Source organism: Diceros bicornis, chromosome 18 (assembly GCF_020826845.1).
Source record: "Diceros bicornis minor isolate mBicDic1 chromosome 18, mDicBic1.mat.cur, whole genome shotgun sequence".
NCBI classification, from domain to species: Eukaryota; Metazoa; Chordata; class Mammalia; order Perissodactyla; family Rhinocerotidae; genus Diceros; species Diceros bicornis.
In genome coordinates this window covers 48,210,424-48,222,590 of record NC_080757.1, presented here as the reverse complement: position 1 = coordinate 48,222,590, position 12,167 = coordinate 48,210,424, and the positions used below count along the sequence as shown (strand labels likewise).

At 34.3% G+C, this 12,167-nt stretch overlaps 1 protein-coding gene across 8 annotated transcripts in view; it reads right to left on the bottom strand.

Annotated features, from left to right (window-relative positions):
- Positions 1 to 249: 249 nt before the first annotated feature.
- HELZ (helicase with zinc finger) overlaps positions 250 to 12,167 on the bottom strand; it is a 155,921-nt gene continuing 144,003 nt past the window's right edge. For all 8 annotated transcript variants that reach the window (XM_058561403.1, XM_058561408.1, XM_058561406.1 and 5 more), the window contains 2 exons: positions 5,746 to 5,998; positions 250 to 1,772 (listed from right to left, as the gene is read on the bottom strand). In XM_058561403.1, coding sequence (XP_058417386.1) covers positions 1,438 to 1,772; positions 5,746 to 5,998 — 588 coding nt within the window. In that variant the 3' untranslated portion in view covers positions 250 to 1,437. The remainder of the gene's footprint in view (positions 1,773 to 5,745; positions 5,999 to 12,167) is intronic.

The window sequence follows — 12,167 nt, the reverse complement described above, 5'->3', positions numbered from 1 at the left end:
AGTTTTAAATGGATCATCAGGATCCACTGGTTCATTTGCAATGTTTCCCAACCTCATCTTATTAAAAAAAAAAGGTTATACTGTAGTTTCAAGATATCTTTGAAGTATAAAAGTAGTACTACTAGATCAGGTAAACAGTAAGGACATGCATCGCTTCAAAAGTGTTACAAGACCACAAGTTTTAAGAGGGTAAATGTTTTCCTTTGGATTTTACCAAAGTTCATTCAAAACAATTTTTAGACCGTAGAATATGATAGCTATTTAAATTTTATATTTTTGTACAAGTTCAGTGGGGTTATTTCAGAATAATCGAAAGACATGAAAAACAAGGGTAGTTTTTTTGCCGCAGATTTTGATGAATTTTGATACATCTTTGACAGACATTCTATTTCTTCTTTAATGATGTTCCCCAAACAAAACAATTAGCAAAATATTTGAATTGCCATGTATAATGTCACATTTTAATGTAAACATCAAATAAGGTACCAAAATTTTTACTGGAGGGGAAAAAAACCTTAAAGCGGCACAATTCTTTATACCACTGGAGAGGGAGGGAAAGCTGGATTACAAACATTTACACATGCATAGTGAGAAAAAAAAGGATTTTACTAAATTCACGCATTTTTAAAATAGTTATCAAGTCTACTAAGCACCAACAATCCTAAAAATTTTTCAGCTTCATGATTTGTTTAAAAAAAAAACACTATCAAATTAACATTAAAAACAAGCTTGAAGTATAGCTTGTCCAAAAAATAACTAAGTATGCCAATGTTTTTCATGTTACAAAAAACGGTGGCATACGAAATACACCTGCAAGAATGCCTTTAACTCTATCCTACAGTGGATGGAGATTACAACAGCACATCATACATAGTCTAAAACTATAAAAGTTTTAGAATGCAGCATCTTGTCACAAAAAAAAGCTGATAAAACTTAAAGTATTTAGAAGATGCTGCCCCTTTATTTTAAAAAATTTTAAATGAATTTAAGCAAAAATAACATACATTTGTACATCAACTGGCCATTTCTGGTACAGAAACCCAGCATATGGTAATATTATTGAATAAATGTAAATGCTACTTACAATTTTTTTTCTTTTTAAATACATTTTAGACAAACTTTTTTTTCTTTTTTTATAGTTGCACAATTAACCTCTTAGCTGCTAGCTTGATGCAAACATATGTAACAATACACAAATTTAAAAATATTTTTTATTCTACATAAAAGCTGTCAAAATTCCGACTCACATCAAAAATGCAAAATAATGGAATATACTTTTAAAAAATTAGTTGAAAGTCTAGCAGCAAAGCAATTAGGTGAGAACATATTTAATATTAAAACAAAGGGAACTGTGCATCTATAGATGAAGTCCAACTATCTTAATTCTATTGATACAAACAGAAATTAAAACACTCTCCCTTGAGGGAAAAAAAGTGATTATTTAAAATAGGAGTAAAAGCCATTGCTGCCCGATGAGCTCCCCAAGCTGAGTTCCTGGAACAGAGACAGAGGGTCGCTGCTCTTCTTGGCCTGCTCAGGCGGAGGCCTGGGCTTGGGAGGGGCCCGCAGAGCGCTGGCATAGGACATGGCGGGCTTGCTGCCCCCAGAGCTCTGCTGGCTGCTGCTGTTGGCTGACTCCGCGATCTGCTTGTTGGGCATGAGAGGGGGGAACTGGCCGAGATGCTGCAGCACATTATAGTTGAAGGAACTGGACACCTCGAGGTTTTCGGACTTCAGCTGATCCTCAGGAGGTTTGACGGTCTTAGGCAGAGCTAAAAGCAAAGAAGAGTAACACTGATTTAAGGGCAAGCCCGTGATACTCATGCATCTCATTAACTCAATGTGTCACAACTGTTCTCATCTCCAAGAACTCAGTGACAGTATATAGCCACAAGGACAGACAGCTTCTGCCAAAGAATGCTGAAATCACAACACCTCTAAGCAAACTTCTCTATCTTAGAAACACTCGAAAACGAATTAACTGTGTGAACTAGAATAGCTAACATATAAAAACTAAAGGTCAAGTGTGAAGGTTTGCTTTAAAAAAACTAATTTGTATGATTGTACACTTTGATATTTATTATATTAACTGCTCATAGTTTGAAAATGGGAAAAAGATGTTCTTTCTTAAATAAAAATTAGCTATATATACAGACTTCTGGTCAAAATAGCTTTTATTAATTAACCGAAGTAATAGTTGCATTGGATTCCATCTTAAAAACGCTACCTTTCCTTGTAGTATATATTATAAGTAAACATGGAATAAGGTGGGGGAAAACAGTTATAAACTTTACTTCACATTTCCTATAATCTGCCTGACTTTCCAGGTCCTTTAAAATTTGACTCCACTTTTCATTTCATTGCCCACTAGATCAGAACTTGTTTTCAAACATTGCTTTTGTTTTCAATCTTTAAAAAATTTAACTAACATTATAATAGATCATAATCATAATACATATTCACTGAGGATAACTTGGAAATTACACAAAAGACCAAAGAAGAAAATAACTCATTCTATTCCTAAATACCAGAGATAAGCCTTGACTTCTTAGTGTATTTCTTCCTAAGGAAGAAATATCTGCATCATATAATACAGATATTTCATAACTTACTTAAGTAAATTCTCATTTTTAGAAATTTGGGTTATGGCCAATTTTTCACTTTTATACACTGTGATGTTAGTATAGATACATATTTCTAAATATTCATGACTATTTCCTCAGGATAAATCCCTAGAAGTATAATGGCTGGGTCATATGGTACATACACAATGAAAGCTTTGGTAACTATGGCCAAACTTCCCTACAGGAAGATACTGCCCACTTATACTCAACCAACAATGTTTGCCCATTTCTGTACACAATACAGGTGTTAATGTTTTTTTTAACCTGAGCCTATTTTATAAATGAATAATTATCTTGTTGTAGTTCTGATTTGCATGTCTTTGCTTACTGGTGATTATGGACATTTTTCCCCATGTTTATTACCTATTTGTGAATTGGGAGGTTAAGGTGAAAGTATTTCATTTTTGAGTCTTAGTATTTCATTGACTCAATGCTAATTTCATTGTACTATTTTATTTTATTTTAATTTCATTTTATTATTATTTTTTTTGGTAAGGAAGATCAGCCCTGAGCTAACATCTGCCAATCCTCCTCTTTTTGCTGAGGAAGACTGGCCCTGGGCTAACCTCCATGCCCATCTTCCTCCACTTTATATGGGACACCGCCACAGCATGGCTTGCCAAGTGGTGCGCGTGCACTTAACCGCTTGCGCCACCGGGCCGGCCCCATGTACTATTTTAAAACTTTGAAAATTCATAAAATTATTCAAAATTACTTTAAAACAGTATCTTTCCAGAACATTTATCACTTTTCTGTCTAAATGTCACTCATTTTGTGAATGAAACAACTGCTTTTAAGAGCATTAGTTTAACTAACATTTCAATATAAAAGTGGCCTGTACTGCCTAACATAATACATAAAATAAACATTTTATTGGCTGTTTAAGAACTTACTATTTTTATTTACTAAGATTTATTATTTAACTATGTTCTCATTTTCATGACAAGATAATTAGTTTAAAATGTTTTCAATTAAATAATACTTACAAAATAATATTTTAGAGGCAGTTTAACCTAATGCCTATGTTCTTATCTAACCATAAATGTAAGATCTCTATTAATTTGATTGACCAGATACACTCCAGATAAGACAAATTTATTCTTTAAAACTATGAATTTTACTAACCTGACAACCAAAGATTTTTTTCAAAATACATATCTCTAATTTTCAATTTTCATTTGTGCATTAAAAGAAAATGCCTGATAAAGTTTATGTCTTATCACCAAGATAAGTGAATAGAACCCAAACACACCAGTGTTGGAGAGGCGAACCCCACCGCACCGTGGACAGCACCACACGTAAAGGCCCAGCAGTGCAAGTGGATCACCCCTTGATCATACAGGACCTGTTTCATTATCTCCTTACTCAGCAGGCATTTACCAAGAGCCTGAAGTGTGATCAGTGCCCAAATGGGAAATCCAAAGTTCAAAAAGCTCAAAGACATGGTCTCTGCTCTCAAGCTTACAACTGTGGAGAAAATATGGCCATGTTAGACACAATGACCTCTTTTAAATTCCAAACCAATATACTATAAAGTTTTCTTCAACTCAAGAACTAAATCTTAAACTTTGGAAAGAAGTTTCCCATCTGGTGATTATTTTCCTTCTGATTCACCACTGGCAATTTCCATGTTTCTCTATAAATAAATAAATAAATAAATAAATAAATGAATAAATAAATAAATACTGATAGACAAGAAGTTGTCCTTCAGGATATAAGTGATTTTGAATTAATTTTTTAATACTTAACTAAGTTTACTTTCAACTAAAGAATACTACAATTTGTCTTCTAGCAATGAAGAAATAATTTTATATTTGTGGAAAAGATACCATAAATGACATGCACTTTGGGCATTTGTTCAGGAACCTTTTACCTTATCAGCTCAGGTCAGATTTTTATTGATTTTGGCCAAAAGCTATCCTAAAATTTAGGTGGGAGAAAAAAAAGAGAAATGATGTTTCTTTAAAATAAATTATAATAAGCAAAACAACTAAAAAGTAACAAATTTTTGTCACTGATTTGTAATTTAGATGTTTCTCAGGAAATTCAAATATGATAATGAGTGTATTTATGTCAGCCCTTTAAAATTACAAAGCAACCCCAGGAAAACTACAGCAGCTTATACACAGTGGTACCAATGAATGTTTAAAGATTAAAATGACAATGTTTCTTGCCAGGAAACAAAACCAAAATCTTTTTAATGCTTTTTTCCCTACCATGCCTATTGTTCTAAAAATATGATTTGCATGGCTCATACTCAAAAATGGGTCAGTTACAGAAACAATGGATTCACGTTCTAAACAAGAACAAAATTAATGTCAAATACAAAGGTTGATGCTACCAGGGCAGAAATTCACCAAAGATCACAGACTTGTTCACAAAGCTCAATGTCTACAGCCTACAAAGAGAAGGCTGAAGATGGGAGAACTCAAATAGTATCATTCTTTACATTTAACATTTCTTTACATTCAACAGAACAAAAGAGGGAACAAAAGTGCATTCCTGTTCAAGGCTAAAGAGGAAGACTCTGGACTTCCCACCACACAACACCAGTTCAGAGCTTTGTCCATTCCAATGCCTTTCTATGCCTTTTTTTTTTTCTCATGAGCTTTGGCTTTCTCAGCTCATTAGAATACACGGAATAAACACAGGATTTCTAAATCTCAAAACGTTAGACTTGACTGGTTTCTCTCGTGACCAAACTCTATTGTATAGCAAACTGTAAACAATTTTATTGACAATAAATCCTTGAAAACTGATATTGACTAACCAACACCCAGCCCCAATCCTAGAAAAAAACCCCCAAAAATCAGATAAATTTTTCCCAAGCAAAGGTGATTCTATCTATTTAGATATGTTTTAAGTTCCATTACTTTTTCATTTATTCACAGGTCAAAATGATCAAAATGATTAGTTCCTAAATATGGATAGATCTAAATATGGAACCAATATATTCCTAAATTAATATGGATGCCTGAGGCACACCTATGAGCTATGAACACTAAATATTGTTCAAAGATAATAATGCAAATGGGGGACATAGGAGAAGAAAAACTCCATAAACATCCAGGAGCTGAGTAGTTAAAATTGCAGTTTTAGCAACCCACCAACTCTGTCTTACCTATCAACTCTCTGGGCTGAGCTGTCCTGCTGGATCCATTGCACGGAATGTTCTGATAGGGGGTAGATGAGGTCGTATTTACCCAGGACTCCGGGGATGAAAAGTTGAAAGAAGACTGGTTATTATGGTCCTGAAGCTCTTTACACTGAGCAAGACTGTCTTGAGGAGTGCTTACATCTTCAGAACAAGGCTGGACTGAGCTAGATGAGATTCTTCTTTGGTACAAGGGCCGACCAGGTCCTCGGGGTTCATACTACACGAAGAAAAAGAATGTCTCATAAATCAGTGAAACTTACACCCACCACCCTTAGGTACACATCAATCTCACTGTATTCAGCAGAAATTCTCAAAAATATTCTCCTCTGTGACTATGAAAACCCCCAAAAAGCAGCTTGATCTCTGCACATGGTGTCAGGAGAACTGTCAAAACTCCGTTCTGGCCATTAGTAGGTAGTCCTATGACAGCACACATCTAACTTCTGCTTCTGTTTTCTTGTCTGTAAAATATGGAGCTGAACTACTTGTCTTCAGTTCTAAAATTCTATTGACGTTTTAGGTAACATCAGATTACGAATAAGAATGAAGAAGCATATCTGCACAAAATAAAATGGGGAAATTATAGTCATGATCAATTGAATCACAGCCATCTTGACAGAGTCATCCATTCTCGACTCATCTCTTGGGCCTGAACTTTCACACCTCCTGATTTCTTACACCTGATGTCAAGATACGATTCCTCTTGCCCAACCGAAGTTCTCCTGATTGGACTCACGGCATGTCTTTTAGACAGTCTTCAATTAACACAGAACATTCATTACTTTCTTCAAAAAATCTTTTATAAGTTTGACATTCAATTAACTTATTCCTTATATTTTCTCCTCCTTAAACTGCACAACCCAAACTCCTTTAACCCTGCTGACAAGATCTATTTGGCAGCCATTTTAAGACTTTCTATTGTTACCTAAGTACTGTCCAATTTTTTCCTGCCTGACTGCTGTGACCACTAGTCAGTCTCAGGTCTAGTGGCAATGCAGTATGGAGGACTGGTCAGGTGTGCCGCTTCAGTCTAGAGCCAGACTATTGGCGTTAGACTTCAGGCTGCCTTTTACCCACAGTGTCACCCTGGGCAACTGACTTAACTTCTTAGGAACTTCATCGGTAAACATGGCTTCATCATCCACAGTACCTACCTCTTAGGACTGTTGTAAGAATTAAATGAGTTCAGCATATATGGCATTTACAACTGTTCCTGGCACATAAGAAGGGTTTGTTGTTATAAAATTGTTTTAATGTAACATATAAAGATAACACATTAGATCTTAAATGACAGAATGGGATTGGCTTTTTATTGCTCCCTTTTTCCCCCCAATAATAACAGGTTTGCTATGCAGTTTGTGGTTATTATGATTTTGAGGAATCTTTTACTATTGTTGCTAGCAATAGTTGGAAATAGGAACTAGAGGTTAGATTACAAAGATGAGAGAGATGAATTGGCACAGTAATAGCAGGATGTTCTTTGGGAATATAAGACAGCACAAGCAGATATTGTCAGGCCAATTAAATGGGGGAAACTGTGGGTGTAAGCACTGTGAGGGTAAAGCACTGCAAGTCATCACAAATGGAACCAGTATGGATACAAACCAGGGATGGGAATGGGTCTGGACTGGCTGCCCTTGTGCAGAAAGGCAGGAAAGGGTGGGAGGGGAGCAATTCTCTCACTATTAAATGATGAGTGTCCAGGTCAGTTCTGCATTTCCAAAGTTTTAGCTACTGGATGAGGAAGGCAAGAGATAATACTTCCATCTAGTTAATCCCTTTTCTCATATATTTTTATTCTTCTGTCTCTAAGTATAACATCTAAATTCATCCTTAATTTTACTCTGCTTTAAAGGCAGTTTTTTCCAATGGTCAAGATCATTCTAAATTTTATTCTGGTTTTCTAGAATATTAACCATCCTAATTTAGTGTCAACTGTGAATTTAATCAGCACATTTGAAATTTCTTTGTCTAAGGTCATTAAATTATGGTCTTGAGTAGAATCACCAACCTTTCTAAACTGCTTTATGTTCTCTACTGCTGGGCAATCCCTGAATGACTGATCACAACAGCTGGTCCAGCATGTCTTTTTTATCAAGGTTTGTTACGAAAGTGATTAGCTCTTAGAATCAAAATGAAGTGGATCTTTCTATTACCATGCCCTGAGTGTTTAGCTCAGTCACAATCTGTAGGAGATCACATTCTAAGGTCTTTATGTATGAACACTAAAGTACAAAACTAATGTCTGTTATGGCCTCAGAAAGAACAGGTTACAATAATCAAATCTCCTGGTGATACAGAACACTAAATATACACATGAATTTCAGGCATTAACTTTATAAGCCATGTTTCATTAAATACTGAACATACATACACTGGTAGTACTAAACAAACATCTTTTTGTAATAATAGAGATATGAACCTGAAAGCTTAAATGAGGAAAATCAGAAAGCAACAGAAGACTGATATAAAAGGAGACAATATTCAATTAAACTGTTTAGAAAACGTGTATCATTTGTATCTTCTAAACTGAAATCCAAAAACATCACACAGTTGACATGCACAGCAGGACTTGTGGAAGTATTGTGTAACTTATTTATAACAGCTCCTAAGCAGATATTGACAAGATGAATGTGTAGATGAAATATGAAATTCAATTTCAAATCACATTATGAATATGATTGATCCTTTATATTAGAAAAAGAACCCAAACTTGAAATTGTTTTAATGTTCTTAAAATCAGATAAACATGTTTAAGATTTTATATATATATAAAGCTTACACATATATACATATATATATATGTACATCTATTTCATGATGAAGGTAAATGCGTGAGTATATGATTTGCTACTTTGGAACCTGTTCTCAAAGGTAATTTGAGTACAGGCAGAGAAATCTTGATGACAACTAAATAAAATGGTTTATGTATCAAATAAATCACATTTTAGCAGTTTTGTAGTTTTCAGCATACAGATCCTGTACAGGTTTTGTTAGATTTACACCTAAGTATTTCATTTTTCTTTGAGTTATTGTACTGGTATTGGCTTTTACATTTTGGTTTCCAGTTGTACACTGCTAACATATAGAAGTGAGATTGATTTGTGTGTGTTAACCTTATATCCTGAAACCTTGCTAAATTCACATTAGCCATAGGATTTTTGTTGGTTTGCTTTCTGGGTAGATTCCTTGGGTTTTTCTACATTGACAATCACGTCATCTGTGAATAGAGAGAGTTTTATTTCTTCCTTTCCAATCCTTATGCCTTTTCTTTCTTTTTCTTGCTGTACTGCACCGGCTAAGACTTCCAGTATAATGTTGAATAGGAGTGCTGAGAGTGGACATCTTACCTTGTTTCTAATCCTGGAGAGAAAGCATTCAGGCTCTACCATTAAGTATGATGGTAGCTGTAGGAATTTTATAGGTGCCCTTTAACAGGCTGAAGAAGTCCCCTTCTAGTTCTAATTTGCCAAGGGTTTTTACGAGTGGATATTGTGTTTTGTCAAATGTGTGTGGGTTTTTTGGTATCTATTGACATAACTATGTGATTTTTGTCCTTACACTATTAGTATGGTGGATTACACTGATTTATTTTCAAATACTGAACCAGCCTTGCATTCTGGGAATAAGCCTTGATATGGTCATAGGGTATTATTCTTTTTTTATATATGGCTGAATTCAATTTGCTCATGTTTTGTTGCATTTGCATTTGCATTGATGTCCACAGATATCAGTCTGTAGTTTTCTCTTTTTTGTACTGTCTTTGTCTAGTTTTGGTATCTGAGTAATGCTGGCCATATACAGTAAGTTGAGAAGTGTTCCCTTCTCTTCCATTCTCTGAAAGAGATAGTGTAAATTGGTGGTATTTCTTTTACATGTTTGGAGGAATTCAGTAGTGAACCATCTGGGCCTGAAGATCTCTTCTGTGAAAGGTTTTTAAACTACAAATTCAATTTCTTTAACAGTTATAAGACTATTCACATGCCATCTATTTCCTCTTGAGTTTTTGTAGTTTGTGGCGTTCAAAGAAGTGGTCCATGTTATCTAAGTTGTTGAATTTACATGCACAGAGTTGTTCACACTATTTCCTTATTATAATCCTTTTAATGTCTACTGGGCCTGTAGTGATATCTCCTCTTTCAATCCTAATGCTGATAGTTTGTGTCTTCTTTTCTTTGTCAATCTTGCTAAAGGTTTATCAATTTTATTGATCTTTGCAAAGAACGGGCTTTGGGTGTCATGATTTTTCTGTTTTCATTTTTATTGAATTCTGCTCTCATCTTTATTATTCCCTTCCTTCTGCTTGATTTTAATTTATTTTACTCTTCCTTTTCTAATTTCTTAGGATAGAAACTTAGATTATTGATCTGAGACCTTTCTTCTTTTCTAATATAAGCATTTAATGCTATAAAATTCCCTCTGGCATTGCTTTAGCTGCATCACACAAATTTTGGCATTTTATATTTTCATTCAGTTCAAAAATTTCTAATTTCCCTGAGACTTCCTCTTTAATCCATGAACTATTTAGATATGTGCCATTTAACTTCCAAGTTTTGGAGATTTTGTTGTTATCCTTCAGTTATGCATTCCTTATTCCATATTATGGTAAGGTAACATTATTTTGTTGGTGAATGTTACACGTGCACTTGGAAGGATTGTGTATTATGCTGTTGTTGGTTGCAGTGTTCTATAATTGTCAACTAAATTCAGTTGGTTAATGATGTTGTTCAGTTTCTTCTATATCCTGGCTGATTTTCTGTCTACTAGATCTATTAAATACTGAGAGAGGAGTGTTGAAGTCTCAAACTATAATTGTGGATTTGTCTATTACTCCTAGTTTTTGCTTCATCTATTTTGAAGCTCTGTTGTTAGATGTATACACATTTAGAATTGTTATATCCTTTTAATGAACTGACCCTTTTATCAATATCTAATGTCCCCAGTAATTTTCTTTGCTCTGAAGTCTACTTTGATACTAATATAGCTACTCTGACTTTCTTTTGATTAGTCTTTGTATGGTATATCTTTTTCCATCCGTTTGCTTTTAACTGCCTATATCATTACATTTGAAATGTTTCTTGTAGATAGCATATACTTAGGACTATTCTAAAAACCCGTTCTGACAATCTCTGACTTTTAATTGGTATGTTTAGATTATGTATATAATGTAATTACTCATGCTTGGATTTAACTCAATTGTCTTATGATTTGTTTTCTGTTTGTTTCCTCTGTTTTATGTTCCTTTGTTTCCCCTTTCCTGCCTTCTTTTGAGTTATCTGAACATGTTTTAGTATTCCATTTTAATGGAATTCCATTTTAATTTTTCTATTGTGATTCTGACTATATCTTTTTGTATAAGTTTTTTAGTAGTTGTTCTAGGGATAATGGAATAATACATAATTAACATTCTACAGTCTACCTGGAATCTATATTTTATCACTTCAATTAGGATGTAGAAACCTTACCACCATCTTAGGTCCTTTACCTTTCCTCCTTTATGCTATAGTTGCTTTATATACTACATCTATATACACTGAAAAACAATCAGACAATGTTATATATTTTTCTCTCAACTGTCAAACAATTTTTACGGAATTCAAGGAGAATAGTTTATTTATCCAGATATTTACCGTATCTATTGTTCAACCCTCATTGCTGATACGTCAGGTTTCCTTCTGGTATCAGAAGGAAGAACCTTCTTCTGAAGAACTTTCTTTAACAATTCTTTCAGACGAGGTCTGCTGGCTACAAATTCTCTTAGTTTTCCTTCATCAGAGAACGTACCTTCATTCCTGAAGGATAGTCTTGCTGCCTATACATTTCTGGCTTACCAGTTCTTTTCTTTCAGTACTTTAAAAATATTTTTGTCACTTTCTTCTGGTCTCCATGGTTTCTGAGGAGAAATATTCAGTCATTTGAATCACTGTTCTCTAATGAGATGTGCTGTTTTTCTCTGGCTGCTTTCAAGATTATTTTCCTAGTTTTCAGCCATTTGATTATAATATGTCTAGGTGTAGATTTCTTTGAGTTTATCCTCCTTGGGATTCACTCTGCTCTTTAAATCTATAGGCTTATGTCTTTCACCAAACTTGGGAAGTTTTCGGCTATTAGTTTGTCAAAGATTATTTTCCAGCATCACACTTTTTCTCTTCTCCTCCTTGGACTCTGATGAAATGAACACTCAGCGTTTCATTTTTGTCCCACAGGTCTCTGAGGCTCTGTTCTTTTCTTTTTTCCCCTTCAAACTTTGTTCTCATTGTTGTCTATATTGGATAAGTTCTATCAATCTTCAAGTTCACTGACTCTTTCCTCTGTCATTTCCATCTTGCTATTGAGTCCACTGAGTTTTAACTTTTGGTTGTTGCATTTTTCAGTTTTAAAATGTC